Raw genomic sequence first — 18748 nt, 5'->3', positions numbered from 1 at the left:
GAGTGTTTCTTGTAGAGTGGGATTAAAGGAATTTTATATAAAGACCTTGGGCATTTGTAAGTGGATTCCATTCAGTCATAATTGATAACCATTTATTATTCACTGGGTGTTGCAACATTTGATATTAAATTAGGCTGTAGGATCATAGATCAATTTCTTTTGGTGGGGGGGCAGGAGATAATGGTGTTAATGAGGTGACTTTTGGAAAGAACTAAGGATGAGGGCTGGTTGTCTGGAGAACCAACCTTGTGATTTGAGGCTTCGGATTTCATGCCCATCCCCCTGGCCCCTTGGGAGGGGAGAAGGAAGAGGACCTGGAGGTTGAATCAATCACTAGTGGTCAATGACTTAATCAATCATTCCTGTGTAAGAGAAGCTTCCTCAGGGGTGGCTCATTCAGTTGAGCATCTGACTCTCGGTTTTGGCTCAGGCCATGATCTCCCGGTTCATGAGTTCCAGCCTCACCTCGGGCTCTGTGGGGAGCCTGGTTAGGATTCTCTCTCTCCCTCACTCTGCCCCTCCTCTGCTCATGTGTGCTCTCTCTCTCTCTCTAAACATTAAAAAAAAAAAAAAAAGGAGCTTCAGTAAAAACCGAAAGGATGGGGTTCAGAAAGCTTCTGGGTTGGCAAACACATGGAGACTAGGGGAGGTGGTATATCCGTGGGAGCTCCACGCCTTCCCACATACCTTGCCCTATGCATCTCTTCCACCTGCCTGTTCCAAGGTTATATCCTTTTATAATAAGCTGGTAATCTAGTAAATAAAATGTTCCTCTGATTTCCATGAGCCACTCTTGCAATTAATCCAGCCCAAGAAGAGGGTTGTCAGAACCTCCAAGAGCTTGTCGAAAGCACAGGTGACTGCTGGACTTGAGATTGGCCTCTGAAGTAGGGGCAGGAGGCAGGAAGACTGAGCCCTCAACCTGTGGGAGCTGATGCTGTCTCCAGGTAGATAGTGTCAGAATTGAGTTAATTGCCTGATGGTGTGGAAAAGCACACACTTCAGAATTGGTGTCAGAGTTGTATAGGCACAGGGCCAAGTGGTCTTATTTAGTCACTGCAGGTGTAAAGCTGATGAAACTCAACAAAGACAGAGATCTTTGTTCTGGTCGCCTACATATTCCAACCCCTAGAACAGTCAGTCATGCACTAAGTAGGTATTCAGTATGGAGTTGCTGAAAGAATGAGTTGATGAAGTGGTAGGGTTTTGCTTAGTGGATGATGATTTGTCCGTCATATTCTACATGCTCCTTCCTCAGACCAGTCTTGAACTAGACTGTGGGATGCAAAAAAGGAAAACAGGAAACTTTAGGCAACTCTGGGGTAAAAGACAGAAGCGGGGAACCAGAAGAAGGAAATTTACTATCGAGTGCAGGTGACATTTTTTGACAGGTGCAACTGTTAATGGATTGAATCCATCGACATGGGCAATGTGATTTTTTTACCTATCTAAGCAGAATTGAAGGTGAGAGGGGCTGGCCTAGAAAAATAGTTGAAGCTCCTGAGTTTTTCCACTTGTATCATCAGATTCTTCACATGTTCTGTCCCTGTCAGGAGATGCCCCTGTCTTCACTGTGAGCCAGTGCTGGCCGACCAACTGAATGGGCTTCTGAACACGAGGTGGGGATAGGGAGTTCTTAGAGATGGATTGTAAGACTGCGAAGGAGGCAAGGCTACTGGAGTGTCTCTGGCGTTGAGTGTAGTCAGGAGTGCACGAGATTTCTCTGAGGCTTATCATTGGTTAATGCCCCCCTGGGGAATGAGGGCTCTGCAGGGGAATTTGCCAGGTGAAAAGTATTGTATGTTTCAGGTCTTATCAGCTGTGGGTACCCCTGGGCAGTCAAAGCCCTGAGAACCCATCACCCTGGTGTCTCAGTCTGGGAGGCAAGCTTTCTGCCACCAGTTTATTCCTGAAAGGGAGCAAGCCACCTGGGGAATTTATCTCCTCTCTTTCCAGTAAGCCTTTTGTGAAATTGGGGATCCAGCAGTCTGCAGAAATAATTCAGAAGCATCAGTGTCATCATCAGATCTATCATAAATTAGAAAAGAGGTGCTTTTTTTTAATGCATTATCTCTCGAATCTTCTCAAAACCTCTATCATGTATTACCATTCCCATTTTATTGAATAAGAAACTGAGCTCAAGAGATTTAGAAACCTACCCACCAACAGCAGTAAGTGGGAGGGAAGGTTGGGATTCAAACTCATGTCTGTCTGCCTCTAGACTTGTGTTCTTTCTGCCAACCGAATGTACTCATGTACTCATCAGCTAGAGAATAAGAAGCATGACTATATATAGCTCTCCACCCCTGGCTTCCACAGCTCTGTTGGTAACTAATTGCTGTTTTCTTCTAAGTCAAAGAGGCATCTAGTTGTTGTAGTGTTGTGCTGAAGTGTAACTAGGTTTCCAAAACCATTGGAAAGTCCTGGAGGCATATTACTAGGAGCTGCCAAAATAGGGCAAGTGGTATTTCAAGGGCACGGGCTCTTCAGTCATAGCCCTGGGCTGCCTGGGTGGTTCAGTAGGTTAAGCATCGACCCTTGATTTCAGCTCGGGTCATGATCTCACAGTTAGGTTCATGAGATCCAGCCCCACCTCAGGCTCAGGCTGACAGTGTGGAACCTGCTTGGGTTTCTCTCTCTCCCTCTTTCTTTCTTTACTTCTCTCCTGGTTGCATGTGTGAGGGCTCTCTCTCTAAAAAAAAAAAAAAATCATAGCCCCAACCACAGATCCAAAGTGTACTGTGCTAGAATATAAACTCTTTGACCCAAAAAGGTCACCATTTTCCACCTTTTTCTTCCTCTGATTTCTAGCCCAAGGCTTTGAAAATTTTAGGGAATGTTGTGATTCTGCTGCTGCCCCTTGAGCCAGCAGCTCTGATAGGCTGAGAGACTGTGGTTGGAGTAGTAGGCTCCATGAGAGCAGGGACTAACTATATCCATTTAGTGCTTTCTTTTTTGCATAATGCCTGGCACGAGTGAATGCTTAATCAATACTTCAAATGAATGAATAGTTGCAAGTTAAAACATTTTAGAAGTCAAAAAGGCAGAAACTTCTAAAAGTAAATCAAATTCATAACACTTGAAACCAGTGAGTCGGGCCATCTTGGGCCTTAGAAGAAACATGTTCCAAACTTTTTAAATAGTGTCAAATGTACATGAGTAAATTGATGATGTGTGAGAGTGGTTCAGAACATTTAATGCTTTATGACGATTTAAATTGCTTTTAAAGGTTCCTGGGAAGTTGGAGAGAGTTGACTATAGGACAAATGGAGTGTATTTATTTAGTATATTGAGATCATCTCTACTTTTAGAGACATTGATTTTGTAGTCTGTCCTTGTTGAAGCCTCTTAGTGAACTGCAGGGTACAGAGTTGTGGATAAAGGGACTGGGAGGGGGTGCCTGGGTGGCTCAGTTGGTTAACTGACTCTTGATTTCGGCTCAGGTCATGATCTTACAGTTCGTGGGATCAAGTCCCCACATCAGGATCTGTTTAGTACAGAGCCTGCTTGGGATTCTCTCTTTCTCCCCCTCTCTCTCTGCCCCTCCCCTGCTCGTGAGCTTTGTCTCTCCCATAAATAAATAAACATTAAAAAAATAAATAGGTTAAGCACTCAACTCTTGATTTCAGCTCAGGGCATGATCTCACAGTTAGTGAATTTGAGCCCCGAGTCAGGCTTTACTCTCCCTTTCTCTCTGCCCCTCCCCTACTCTCTGTCTCAAAAATAAATACACTTCAATTAAAAATAAAAAAAATACATAAACAGGCCTTAAAAAAAAAAAAAAGACTGGGAAGCACCTCGCCTGCCAAATGAGCTGGAAAAGGCAGGTCTGATGCTAAAATCATTGCCACCATGGAGCTGGGATTCAGCTATCTTGCTTTCCTCTACCACATAGGAAACAGTGAGGGAGAAAGTCATACATTATTCTGATTGCTAGTAGAAAGTGCTTCCTGAATATTCTGCTTGTAATGCTGCTGTAGGTGTGAGTCCTTCGTTTTGCTGGGCTTGAATTCTGCACCCTTCTCTCAATCCTGTGAGTTCCTACTTCTGTTGCCTTCTGACTCCTTATTGTAGCATAATCTCATAAAAAAATCCAAGTCCACCACTAGATAGTATATGACTTGTCTCTTTCTAGGAAAAAACCCTCCAAATGACTGATAACTTGAAACTGCATAGAAACAAAACATAACTCACTCTTTTATAATTCCTGAGTGCAGAATAATAGGAAATAAGAGTGTTAAAATGAAAATGCAGGAGGTATGCTGCTAGCAAGTAGCACAGCTAGAGGAATAGAAGGTGACTGTTCTTAAGACCTTCTTTTTCAAGTATTCCACGTCTCAGTGAGATTTGGACGGGCTTCTTTTACTCTAGCATTTCAAATAAAGTCCCTTGGCAAGTGCATATGTAGTTCAGATTTCACCCCAGGGTGCCCAGAAAATGTTCTGTAAGATGTAGGCTTATATTCTTTGGGCTTACAGGGAACGAGTCTAGTTCCTTATGGTCATGATCAGTAGAGCTGTAAGCACCTGATGTAAATTATGTCTGGAAGGCACCAGTATTTAAATATTCAGTCTTTACTCTGTCAATAGACATGAGTGAACATGCTGATTTTTTTTTTAAAGGATCTGCAGTTGAGACCTCACTTAAATCTCTTAACTTTGTTGTAGTGGCCAACACGTCACCAACACTTCCCAGTCAGTATTTATAAGGTTAAAGGGTATCTAGAATATACATTACATGGCAGATTTCCAGAGCTGAGGGGTCTCTAATTACGGTCTCTATTCTAATTAGTCTGACTCTTAACCTAGCTTTTCCCCCCATATTATAAATTTTAGCATGTGATCAAAGGAAATAAACAGATCTAAACAAAAATTTATGTGTAAACATATATCACAGCTTGTTTACATGGACTGCTGGGAAGAATTTCTCTATAAAGGGTACGAATAGTTGTTTTCTGAAAACAGCTGCTTAGTTTTTATGTGAAATCTTAGAACTATTTGTGTTTTCCTTTGTGTTTTGGCTGTTAGAAGACTAAGAATCAAATGTGTGGGGGTGCCTGGATGGCTCAGTTGGTTAAGCATCCTACTCTTGATTTCGGCGCAGGTCATAATCTCTCAGTTCATGAGATTTGAGCCCTGTGTCTGGCTCCACGCTATGATCGCAGAGCCTGCTTAGGACTCTCTCTCTCCCTTTCTTTCTGCCCCTTCCCTGTTCTCTCTCTCAAAAATAAATAAATGTTAAAAAAATAATTTCTTTAAAAAAAAAAAGAATCAAATTTGTGGTCTGTCTCTGCAAGCATATAAACATGGACACACACACACACACACACACACACACACACATACATACAATAGCATGGATGAACCTTATTGTTTGATTCTTCATTATCCTTTGGTCCTGAAAAGTTATGTAGATTTCAGCTAGAGATTTTTTTCAGAGGGGCATTCTGAATGTTTTACCCAGCATATGCCATGATAAGTCTCCCAGAAATCCCCTAGAATAGCTGCTCAGATGTTTCAGTTGCCCTTATTCAGCTGGTGGGTTTTCTTACCTCCTCTGCTGTTTCTCTTCTGCTTTCTCCTTCTGGGTTCTGTGCAAGCTTAGGCTTTGGCCGCCTCCCTACTGATACGGTCCCTGCACTGCATAGCCCCTGGACATGGAATTATTTCCCCCTCTTTTTCAGTGACTGCTTTTCTTGAAAAAATGTTAATGACTAAAATTCTCTGCCTTATCAAGATATGAAAAAGAATATTCATATCTTTTCTAACTCCATAGTAAAGGAAGTACTGTAAATTTGACTTAGAACTTAAGGAAGCCTCCTGGGTTGATGCTTGGGGTTCATTTCTTTCAGGTTTGTTTGATGGTTTGAGTTTAATATTCTTAAAATTTGTCCTTTTTTTTTTTAGGTGAATGTTGGATGTGTACCCAAAAAGGTAGAATTTTTATTTCTTCTTCCACACTCCTTTCACATATTTGATAAAGCAATGCATTGATTTATTTCTTTTGAGTGAGTGAATGAGATTATATCTAGGTCTAGTAGTTAGGACTGGTCATCTGCACAGAATTGTTTTTTCTCAATCTAAATTACTGAATGGAATCTTCTAAAGTATTCTTATTCAATTCTGTAGCCTCATGGATTCGCTTAACTGTGGTGATATTTGCTCCTAGTATCTGTGGTACAGATTACATTGAATGAACTTGTCCTTTACCTGTGACGAAGAGGAAGAAATGGCAATTCTTATTTCCAAAGCTGCATCTTGCTTATACTTGCAAATAATTTTACTCCATATTTGAATGTACTTTCAAAACATGTTATAATCCCAGATGACAACCTTTTGTTACTGAGATTACATTCTAAATTGGTGTTTTTTTGGTAACAGGTAAGCAAATATTCCTAATCTCATCAGTGACACATAACAGAGAGTAATTCCAGGAGGGTTTTTTGTAATCTGTTCCCTAGTGTGGGTAGGTGTTTTTTAATCATAGGAAAGTTTCCTTTTTGCTGTGGGACAGTTCCTCAGTTATTTTTTTTTTCTTAGTCTTAGATTTTGGAATCTGTTCTAATTGAAGTCATGCAGTTATGAGATATGAATTATGTATATCAGTTATAAGGTGGTTTTATGTAGTTTAAACCAGTTATGGTAGTTAATCCATTAATAGGCACTACCTCATTATTTTAAAATATTACCTGGGCATAGTGGCCTGAATTTGTAATATTTTGTTCCCATATATTAAAAACATTTATTTAAGTATTTATTTATTTTTGAGAGAAAGAGAGAGAGAGACAGGGGAGAAGCAGAGAGGGAGACACAGAATCCGAAGCAGGCTCCAGGCTCCGAGCTGTCAGCACAGAGCCCAATGCAGGGATTGAACTCACAAACCATGAGGTCATGACATGAGCTGAAGTTGGACGCATAACTGACGGAGTCACCCAGGCGCCCCTGTTGCCATATATTATGTTTCATTTATTCCTTCTATTATGATCACATGTGCAGGACATTTACCTTATATTTTCATAGGGCTCTACTGACTTCAGAGTGCTTTTGCATTCTTAAAGATCAGTTGGTAATTGCCTCTTGTTTTCTAGAACAGGTTGAAGCCTAGAGTAACTTCCCTCCAGGAGGGTAGAGTGGGGTAGCAGCACAGAAGGAATCAGATGGGTAGGCCTGCTACTACCCTCATTAGGATGAGCCTAGAAGCCCAATGTGGTTCATATACAGCACCTTCTCCAGAGAGTGTTTGAGGCTATAGCATCATACATAATACAAGTTGGAAGTAAATAAATATTGCCCCTCATGAGGAGATGAGGTATAGTGATGTTTCTTTTCTTTTAAAAATTTTTTGTTTAATGTTTGTTTGTTTATTTATTTATTTATTTAGAGAGAGCGAGAGCAGGGAAGGGGCAGAGAATGAAGGAGACAAAGGATCCAAAGCAGGCTCCGAGCTTACAGCAGAGAGCCTGATGCAGAGCTTGAACTCACGAACTGTGAGATCATGACATGAGCTGAAGTTGTATGCCCAACTGACTGAGCCACCCAGGCGCCCCTATAGTAATGTTTCTTAAAATAACCTATTTTATTTTGTAGTACTAAGAAACCTTTCATGTGCATTAAGATAGACCATCTAGCAGATAAAATGGTTAATGCTATATTAAATGAGTTTCACCTCAATTAAAAAATAAACAGGGTGCCTGGGTGGTTTGGTGGGTTAAGCATCTAATTCTTTCTTCGGCTCAGTCCATGATCTCACAGTTCGTGAGTTTGAGCTCTGCATTGGGCTCTGGGCTGACAGCCGGAGTCTGCTTGGGATTTTGTCTCCATCTCTCTCTGCCACTCCCCCATTTGCTCTTTATCTCTCTCTCTCAGGATAAATAAAAATAAACTTAAAAAAAAAAAAAAACAACAGAATCCAGCAGGGCCATCAGTTCTTCATTTTTAGGCATAAAGAGAGAACGGTACAAAGAAGGAATCAAAGACTTGTCAAAAATGGAGTCTCAGGCTTGTCTGACAAAGAAAACTGATAGTTTGTCATATAGAGTTCTGGATGCTATCTTGTATTCTGTTACCTTGATGATGAGTCGGCATAAAAGGCCTTTACAGATTTCAGGCTGCATTCCACAGAAATGTGCAACAAATCTTTGAGTTCCAGATGTCTAATTACACACATCGTTACAAGGACATGTTCATAGGTACTGAGTATGTGATAGGGATTTATTCTCTTAAGGTTTTCAGTCCTCATCTTTATCTCAGAGCGTCTTCTAAATTACTTTAAAGCTACAGATGCAATTCAGTTTCCTAGCACCAATCACAAAAGACAGGGCTTCAGGAAGTCTGAAAGTTAAAAAGAGGGTGTAAGCAGTAATAAATTTTACTGGAAGGACTATGAGTCTTAAAACATCCTGCTTTTATAGAGTTTATAAAATAGGGAGTTAATAGAAGTAATATCCCCCAACATTTCAGTAGCCTCCCTATAAAACCTGTCTGGTCATATTTGTGAACTTTCTCTTTTACTTTTGTTTTTATTTTAAAATTCAGTATTTTTATCTGCTTTTATGTGGTTACCTTTTGTGCATGATTTCTTTTTTTCCTCAGGATTCATGCACTACTGTTGTTGCGGGATTTTTTTTTTTTTTTTTTTTTTTTTTTTTTTTTTACAGGTAATGTGGAACACGGCTGTCCATTCTGAATTCATGCACGATCATGTTGATTATGGCTTTCAAAGTTGTGAGAGTAAATTCAATTGGCGGTAAGTGTTAATGCTTAGAGGTTCTGTTTACCAATATTAATATTTTTCTTTCATAATTAAATGAGCCATAAACTTTTTTGGGAGGATGTTCCTGTGGTAAAGTATATATAACATAAGCTTTTGGAGGTGATGGCTATATTTGTGGCCTTAATTGTGATGATGGTTTTAGAGATATATACTTATCTCTAAACTCACCAAGTTATATACAGGAAATATGTACTGTTTTTTGTATGTCAGTCGTACCTCAATAAAATGGTTTTCAAATACACAAAGTCCATTTTAGCTATTTTTAAGTTGTCAGTACAGGGCCATTAAGTTATATTCATAGTGTTGTACAGCTATCACCACCATCCATTTTGAGAACTTTTCCACCATCCAGAACAGAAACAATGTGTTCATTGAACAATACCTCCTCAGCTCCTCCCCCCAGCCCCTGGGATCACTTGTGTACTTTCTGTCTCTATGAATTTGCCTGTTTTAGGTACTTTGTATGATATTTGTTCTTTTACCCCCGGCTTATTTCACTTAGCATAATGTTTTCAGAATTCATGCATGTTGTGACATGTTTCAGAGTTTCATTCCTTTTTAAGGCTGCATACTAGTCCCTTGTGTGCATACCACATTTTGTCTATTCATTCATCCTTCAGGGGACTTCTAGGTTGTTTTCACCTTTTATCTACTGTGAATAATGCTTGACCTACAAATCCCTGGTTTCATTTCTTTTAGGTCTGTACCTAGAAATGAAATTGCTGGGTCAAATGGCAATTCTGTGTTTAACTTTTTAAGGAATTGCCATAAACATGTAGAAGCCATCCAATTTTCAGAATTTTAGCAAAATCATTCATTCAACAAATATTTATTGAGTGGCCACCAAGTACTTAGGCACTGTGCCAAAGCAGCTGTCCTTATCTTCTTTGCAGAAAAACATTTACATATTGTGGGTGCCTACCGAACATTCTCCTTGGAGTAGAATGAGGGTTCTCTGCGTTTGGCAGGGGAAAGGGGTGACTGCCTTCAGAGATACTCACTCATGGGGTGCTTATTGACTCTTCTGTGTGTGTGTCATTCTCTGCTGATAGGGGCGTTCAGGGACAGGTGCCCTACTCACTAACTGAAAGAAGAGAATTTTGTTTCTCAGTACTGACTTAAGTTTCATTACAGTGTTATAAAGGAAAAGCGTGATGCCTATGTGAGCCGCCTGAATACCATCTATCAAAATAACCTAACCAAGGTGAGTGTGCTGGGAACTCTGAAGAAGGAGCTATTCTTTGTTGGAGTATGCTACTAATCTGACCAGACAAAAACACAACCTTCGCACATATCTCTTGTTTCTTTTATTTCTTTTGCAATTAATGATTTTAGGTTGACCTGCCAGAACAGAAGTGTATGTCTCAGTAAGCCAGTCTTTTTTCTTTTTTCTTTTTTTTTAAAATTTATTTATTTTGAGAGAGACTGAGTGCAAGTGGGGAAGGAGCAGAGAAAGAGACAGAGACAGAGAATCCTAGGCAGGCTCCGTGTAGTCAACATGTCAAGCAATGCGGGGCTTGAACCCACAAAACTGTGAAATCATGACCTGAACTGAAATCAAGAGTTGGACACTTAACCGACTGAGCCACCCAGGCACCCCTGGCCAGTCTTTTTTCTACAGAGCGGGCAGTGCATGCTATGATTGGTGGACCAGGTGTCACAGCATGGCTGTACCTTGAGTAGGTCTGGCCCTCCAGTTAGTTCCAGAAACCAAAAACACAAGAGACTGATGTACACAACAATATGCTAGTTAATTCATTAAAATCAGAAGTACCGTCTGGCTGGAAAGCTGTCGTTCATTTGTTCACAGCAACCTCGTCCTTGGTGGCTAGATCTGCTCAAGAGACCAAATTATGGTTCAGACAGTTGCTTCTGTGAATGAAGTCTGATTACTTTGCCTAAGAACACCGGGCAAGGGTGTGTTTGCCTTTAGCAAATCTATATGGTCCTTTGTTAGTCTGAGGCTTTTTCTGCTTTAGTGCTTAGGTGTCGTACTTCTTCAACTCGGGACTGCTGGTGGCATTGATAAATGGTGCACCTTCCAGCTGTGCTTTTTCTTTTTTTTTTTTTTTTAGCTAGTTAGTGTTTTTATTTTTTTTATTTATTTATTTTTTTTATATATATACACGAAATTTATTGACAAATTGGTTTCCATACAACACCCAGTGCTCATCCCAAAAGGTGCCCTCCTCAATACCCATCACCCACCCTCCCCTCCCTCCCACCCCCCATCAACCCTCAGTTTGTTCTCAGTTTTTAACAGTCTCTTATGCTTTGGCTCTCTCCCACTCTAACCTCTTTTTTTTTTTTTTCCTTCCCCTCCCCCATGGGTTCCTGTTAAGTTTCTCAGGATCCACATAAGAGTGAAACCATATGGTATCTGTCTTTCTCTGTATGGCTTATTTCACTTAGCATAACACTCTCCAGTTCCATCCACGTTGCTACAAAAGGCCATATTTCATTTTTTCTCATTGCCACGTAGTATTCCATTGTGTATATAAACCACAATTTCTTTATCCATTCATCAGTTGATGGACATTTAGGCTCTTTCCATAATTTGGCTATTGTTGAGAGTGCTGCTATGAACATTAGGGTACAAGTGCCCCTATGCATCAGTACTCCTGTATCCCTTGGATAAATTCCTAGCAGTGCTATTGCTGGGTCATAGGGTAGGTCTATTTTTAATTTTCTGAGGAACCTCCACACTGCTTTCCAGAGCGGCTGCACCAATTTGCATTCCCACCAACAGTGCAAGAGGGTTCCCGTTTCTCCACATCCTCGCCAGCATGTATAGTCTCCTGATTTGTTCATTTTGGCCACTCTGACTGGCGTGAGGTGATACCTGAGTGTGGTTTTGATTTGTATTTCCCTGATAAGGAGCGACGCTGAACATCTTTTCATGTGCCTGTTGGCCATCTGGATGTCTTCTTTAGAGAAGTGTCTATTCATGTTTTCTGCCCATTTCTTCACTGGGTTATTTGTTTTTCGGGTGTGGAGTTTGGTGAGCTCTTTATAGATTTTGGATACTAGCCCTTTGTCCGATATGTCATTTGCAAATATCTTTTCCCATTCCGTTGGTTGCCTTTTAGTTTTGTTGGTTGTTTCCTTTGCTGTGCAGAAGCTTTTTATCTTCATAAGGTCCCAGTAATTCACTTTTGCTTTTAATTCCCTTGCCTTTGGGGATGTGTCGAGTAAGAGATTGCTACGGCTGAGGTCAGAGAGGTCTTTTCCTGCTTTCTCCTCTAAGGTTTTGATGGTTTCCTGTCTCACATTTAGGTCCTTTATCCATTTTGAGTTTATTTTTGTAAATGGTGTGAGAAAGTGGTCTAGTTTCAACCTTCTGCATGTTGCTGTCCAGTTCTCCCAGCACCATTTGTTAAAGAGGCTGTCTTTTTTCCATTGGATGTTCTTTCCTGCTTTGTCAAAGATGAGTTGGCCATACGTTTGTGGGTCTAGTTCTGGGGTTTCTATTCTATTCCATTGGTCTGTGTGTCTGTTTTTGTGCCACCAGCTGTGCTTTTTCTTGACCGCATATTTCCCACCACCCTTCATTTGCCTTTGCAGTTTCACTTTGCAGTTTCTAAGATTTCTACACAGCTTGGATTATATTTAAATCTGTAGATTCTTAGTGATACTTGGGCCACCATAGTCCCATGGCAGCATGTTTATAAATCAATTTTTAGGATGAGTTACTTCTATAGATAGCTAAACTCCGTATATTTTTATGTCAATTCTTATTTGGTTTATTTTTTGGAGGGTGATATTTTCTGACCTTACTCCCCAATTCAAGGGAGAAATATTTGGGGCCTTCAGTGCCCTCTACACTGGTGACAAGAGATTTTAAGGCTGTTAGACATGAGCGTAGAGGTACCACTCACTATACTAAAACATCCACATCAATTTTTTTTTTTTTTAAATGGAGCAAGCGAAAATACTTTTGCAGATGAGACAGGAAAATCACTCAGAAAACAGCAAAAAACAAAACAAAACAAATCTTGGTGTTGTAGAACTTAACTATGTGTGACCTTATGGGAAAGGAATTACTTACAGTTGATGCAGAAATTCTGAAGAGGAAAGGAAACCTTCTGTCAAATATCTTAGGAAATGAAAATAAACATTGTATCAGTTCCTCCCCCAGATGATTGTTATTGCGGGTTGACCCATACCCTTTTTGTCTTCTGAAGGAAGGTTTCTCTTGTGGCTTCTGGCATTGATCTCAAGTCAGCTTGGCTAAAGCAGGGCATCTATAAAACAGGCCTGAAGCGCTGTTTGGAAAGGAGGAAATAACTTAATTCAGAACCAAGCATGTTCCAAAATGTTAAAACATGCTATTTTGTGATCAGGCTTCCACGATTCCATTATCCTGGTAAGTTGCCCACATTTGCTTGCCAGTGCACGTATCATGGCTTCAGAAGCTTGCCAGCAGTCCCTAGATGGAGGCCCTGGCTCAGAGGATGCCAGAGTCTGCATTCTCAACATCTCTAGCGTCAAACTTCATTGTCATGTTTCTGGTATTCTTCCATTTTGTTTAGGAAAACAGAAGCACTGCATTTTCCTCCCTTGGCCAAAATACCCCTCTTTTGCCTCTACTCCCTTCACCTTTATCCTTTGTCTTTCTCGGCCTTCTGTCCCTCCTCCAGACACGCCATTCTTCAGTGTGATTTCATTGCAAGTGAGGAAGACCTTCTCCCTCAATTCCCGGGGACAAGGATGTAGCGTTTTTCCTTGTGGAGGTGATTTGCACATGTTTTTATTTTTCAGTCTCTGGATTTTGGCCCAAGATAGCATCTTCTTAAGGTACACTTCCAGCAATCAACTGGCAACCCCCTTACCTAAGTATCAATTAACAGAAGTTCTGCAGAAACTTAAAACATTAGAGAGCTGTCTTGGTATTGGTAAATGTAAAATCCAAATCCTCTGTAGAGAAATGGAAAGAGCTGATAAGTTGCCACAGGTCTTTTTATGTTGAGAACAGGCTAATGTCGATGTCACGGTTCCTTTTCCAGTCCCATATAGAAATCATCCATGGCCATGCAGCATTCACAAGTGATCCCAAGCCCACAGTAGAAGTCAGTGGGAACAAATACACTGCTCCTCACATCCTGATTGCCACTGGTGGCGTGCCCTCTCGTCCTCAGGAGAGCGAGATCCCTGGTGAGTCTTCTGAAGGCAAATGCTTGTTGGTAAGAGTCAAGAGGAGTTTACTGTTGTCTTCAACCTTACAAGCCATGCCAGGGGATCTGCCTATACCAGTTCTTTCTCTTGGACAAGGCCACACAGCCATGAGAGAAAGTCTCTGCAGAACCTAGATGTAATTGGGGTAAGTGGTAGCTCGTGATGGGGTGAAGAAAGATATTTCTTCCAGCTCCAAACGCATACATACTGCAAGTAACACAGGAAGAAAAATCAGCAAAGAGTCTCTTCCTTTCCTTCTCAGCATGGCAGAGATTGTCATCTGCCTGAATTTGTCACGTGGATTGTTATTTACAAGACAGGTCTTGAGTTACTCTCTTGTTCAAGGGAGTGAAATCTTGTAGGGATGAAACTTAATTACCTATTAAGCCTCTGTGTGCAGTTTTCTTACATAGAGAATTCTAGAATTAAAGTAGTATTTTCAGGTAGTCATATTTGCTCTTGCATTTTGTGCACACAGGGATGAGCCATGAACATACTGCCTTATTCTGACATAAGAAACATTGTTCATGTCTTTCTCCCCAACTAGATTATAAGGTCTTTCTGGGTGGTGATCATAGCTTATACATATTCTGTATTCTCCCTAGATTGGCTTCAGAAGACTCGTGACCAATCTGAATTTATATGGGAAATTTTGAGCGTATGTGCATTTATGTGTTTTATTCTCTCTGGGGAGAGGATCCAAAACTTGCCACCGGTTTTTAAAGGGGGTTCATGACTCCCAAAAGGTCAAGAACAACTACCATAAAAGATAGTAAGATGATGTTCTCAAGTACCTTAAAATTTAGTTGGGAAGATTGGACATAAGCATCCTAATATGAAACAGTCTCCAGGATTGATAAGTCAAAAAAGCAAGGTGTGGAACAGCATGTGTAGTATGCTCCAATTTGTGTCTTTCTGAAATTTCTGAAAAGGCAGGGAGACTATACACACACTGGAATATCTGTGGAAGGATACTCTAAGCCCTGTCATGCTGACTCTCTGAGGGTCCTAGAGGTTGAGGGTGGGAAGGACTTCTGCTTTTCACTAGATGCTCTGTTGTGCTTTTTGGATTTTTAAGATACATACATTTATTAATTTAAAGCCTGTAATAAAAACAAATGCAAAGAAATAAAAGGTAAATGTTCCAAGTTTTGTTCTCTTTCTTTTCTTTTCTTTCTTTCTTTCTAAGTTTTATTTTTGAGAGAGAGAGAGCAGGGGAGGGGCCGAAAGAGAGGGAGACACAGAATCTGAAGCAAGGTCCACATTCCAAGCTGTTAGCACAGAGCCTGATGCAGGGGCTCGAACTCATGAACCATGAGATCATGACCTGGCTCAAGTTGGACACTTAACTGACTGAGCCCCCCAGATGCTCCCCTAGATGGTGTTTTCTAGACAGTGAGCCTTGGGTTGTTCACAGGTGGGACAGATTACTAAGGGATGGCATAAAGCAAAACAACTTACCAGGAAAGGGGCTCACACACTGAGCGGTATATGCTGAGGAAGAGGAAGACGGAAAGAACCAGTGGGTAATAAAGATGTCTTCGAAGGAACCAGTTTTTCCAGCACTGAAGTTCTGGGGGCAAATTCATTGAGCTGAGACTAGAAGAGGGTCAGGGCCAAATTGTGGAGACTTACAGAGTTAAGTGAAGGAATCTATAATTCATGACAACTGGGTCAAATAATGGTTAGCTTATAAATAGGGTAGTGACAAGATCTAAGTGATAATTTTAGAAAACTAATCTGACAGTGACTTACAGCAGAGGGAGATCAGTTTAGGAAGCTGTCACAGTAGAATGTACAGGGGGTGAAGACATGGTTACGAAGCCCAGCATTAACATCTGACCTATATGGGAAAAGCTCAGTTCTGCAGACAGTTAACTGAGCCACTGTTCCATGCCAGCATCAGAGAAGAGAACGGGCATAACAGACTCTGAGAAGGGAGAGTCAGGTACTGTATTTCAGGACACATTACAAAAAGCATATTCATCACACCTGAAATCAGGATGTGTCCTTTCATCATGGTGCCTTGAATTTAGCAAAGTGCAATTTTTTTTTTTAATTTTTTTTTTTAATTTTTTTCAATGTTTATTTATTTTTGGGACAGAGAGAGACAGAGCATGAACGGGGGAGGGGCAGAGAGAGAGGGAGACACAGAATCGGAAACAGGCTCCAGGCTCCGAGCCATCAGCCCGGAGCCTGACGCGGGGCTCGAACTCACAGACCGCGAGATCATGACCTGGCTGAAGTCGGACGCTTAACCGACTGCGCCACCCAGGCGCCCCTTAAATATTTATTTTTGAGAGAGAGAAAGCTCAGGGGAGGGGCAGAGAGACAGAGAGAGACAGAGGATCTGAAGCAGGCTCTTGTGCTGACAGCAGCAAGCCTGACGTGGGGCTCAAACCCACGAACCGTGAGATCGTGACCTGAGCCAAAATTGGACACTTAACCAACTGAGCTACCCAGGCTGATTAGATATTGTGGCGGACCCTTGAGAGAAGGAATCACAGATTGACAACTTAGGACTTCATCTGGATTATTGGTGGAAGGTGGTCCATTTAACTGAACTGGTGAACTTGAGAGAGGGATACGGTTGGAACATAAGATTTAGTTCTAAACGTACTGAGTTTGAGGCAAAGTAGAATTATATGGCAGGGCAGTTAGAAATATGGGACTGGAACTTAGGGAGAAGGTCACAACTAGGATATTTGGAAGTCATCTGCGGTGAGGGAAGAGTTGGTTGAAACTTTTGAAGAAAAATGGAGAAGAGGGTTGAGGCTGAGCCAAGGGGCAGGAGAGCGAAGCAGAGCTGACAGAGTCTATTCATGACAGCCAAGAAGATCCTAGTTCCTCAGAGAAATGTTAAAGGTGGTTGTTACTGCTCTTTTTTTATTCCTAGACAGAACAAAAATGTGCACTCAGGGAAGACTGGGTTGGGAGGTTCCCAAGTGGAAACTTGGATAAAACTTGTTGAAACAGAATGTGATGGCTGAGAAAATGTCCGGGTCCTGTACAAAACGTTGATGTCGTTTTACAAGAGGAAGCTCAGTCTATGTGATCTGTATTGCATTTTCCTATATAGGTGCCAGCCTAGGAATTACCAGTGATGGATTTTTCCAACTGGAAGAATTGCCTGGGTAAGTTGGTTTCCTTCCCAACCTCAGTGTTCCTTCTTCCTCAGTCTCTCTAGCTAACATTTCTTCTTCCTCCCCTTCCCAACCATTAAATGCAGGCATTCCTTGAATTGTTTTCTCCTACTTCTCTTTTTACAACTTTGGGTATCTCATCCACTAATACCCCAGTGAACGACTTGGATCTTTCATTGCACTTTTTTGGACCAGAATCAAATATAGGGTGGTTTTGGAGAATAAATAGTAAAGTCCTAAAACGATCTTCTTTCTTCACCTGGATACAGCATCAACTGATAATGTGTCTCAAGTAACTGATTCTGGTTTCCAAAGCAGCTAGTGCAAAGGGAATCTCCATGAATGAAGGCTTTGTCACTGTCACAAAAAAATAGGTTTTCTGAATTTGTCCTCTATGTGTGTTTGTCCAAAACCTTAGTATACATTTGTCATGGATTTAGATACATAGAGAAAAAAATATACTGAGGACGATTGTTTCTCTAATTTGAAGAAGCTGCCAGTTGCAGGTTTTCTAGATGGAGGGAGCTTCCTTTCACTCCTGATAAGCAAGGACACGTAGGGGCTGGAGGAGGGACCCTTTTGGCCCAGGGACTGGCCTTTGTCCCCTTCTGAGTAGCACTCACGCTGGAATCAGTATTGCTCAATTCTGCTGCTCCCTCAGTGGTGCTGCCAGTCCAGTTGAGGTCTTAATCCTGTGTTTTTCTAAAGGCCTTCGTGGAGGGTGACTAATGATCCATGTCTATGCCTTTACCTTTAATGATCTGGAGCCACAGTTAATAAGGGGCAGGAGGGCTTCTCTGCAGTTCCATAGCTGCAGTGAAAACCTCCCATTGAGATATTTGGATCAGGCCATCTTCTGGCTTTGAGAAAAGCACAGTCTTTTTAGATTTGCTGTCTGCAGGGCATACAACTATGTTAGAGAACAGCTTTTCTTCCCTCACGATCCACCCTGTACTGTTTGGTTTTAGGATTGAATGATGACACATGTGAGAATGTTCCCATAAATGTGGTCATGACTTGTCATGTTTGGATGATGTAAGTCAATCTAGACTCACCCTCAGAGAAGCTTCTTTATAGATACGTGTCCATTAAAAATTTTTAAATAAAGGATTTAGGGGTGCCTGGGTGGCTCAGTTGGTTAAGCGTTGGACTCTTGATTTCAGCTCAGGTCATAATCTCATGGTACACGAGATCGAGTCCCATGCTGGGTGCTGCCCTGACAGTGTGGAGCCTGCTTGGGATTCTTTCTCTGTCCCTCCTCTGCTCATGTTCTCCCTCTCAAAAATAAATAAACATTTAAAAAAATGCTAGCGGGGTGCCTGGGTGGTTCAGTCAGTTGAGCGTACGACTTTGGCTCAGGTCACGATCTTGTGGTTCATGAGTTCAAGCCCTGTGTTGGGCTTTGCACTGACAGCTCAGGCCTGGAGGCTGTTTCAAATTCTGTGTCTCCCTCTCTCTCTGCCCCTCCCCTCCTCATACTCTGTCTCTCTCTCAAAAATAAACATTAAAAAAAATTTTTTAATGCTACAATACAAATTTAAAAAATGAATTTATGCATTTTAGAAACAAAAGACTCGGGGAACATAGGAACTGAATGAACAATTTTTTTTTCTTCTTTTTGTAAGAGTCCTTTATCATTGTTAATTTGGTAAGTAAGT

The 18748-nt window shown here is 41.2% G+C and overlaps 1 protein-coding gene across 3 annotated transcripts in view; it reads left to right on the top strand.

Annotated features, from left to right (window-relative positions):
* GSR (glutathione-disulfide reductase) overlaps positions 1–18748 on the top strand; it is a 45821-nt gene that overhangs the window by 9118 nt on the left and 17955 nt on the right. Inside the window, exons 2-6 of one of the 3 annotated variants that reach the window (XM_030312295.2) lie at positions 5907–5933; positions 8657–8745; positions 9907–9976; positions 13779–13926; positions 17027–17081. In XM_030312295.2, the coding sequence (XP_030168155.1) occupies positions 5907–5933; positions 8657–8745; positions 9907–9976; positions 13779–13926; positions 17027–17081 (389 nt within the window). Of the gene's footprint in view, positions 1–5906; positions 5934–6945; positions 7066–8656; positions 8746–9906; positions 9977–13778; positions 13927–17026; positions 17082–18748 lie in introns of those variants that run through there. The other 2 variants (XM_030312297.1, XM_030312296.2) reach the window with 2 other exon arrangements.

Source organism: Lynx canadensis, chromosome B1 (assembly GCF_007474595.2).
Source record: "Lynx canadensis isolate LIC74 chromosome B1, mLynCan4.pri.v2, whole genome shotgun sequence".
NCBI classification, from domain to species: Eukaryota; Metazoa; Chordata; class Mammalia; order Carnivora; family Felidae; genus Lynx; species Lynx canadensis.
This window is presented reverse-complemented; position numbering and strand designations above follow the sequence as displayed.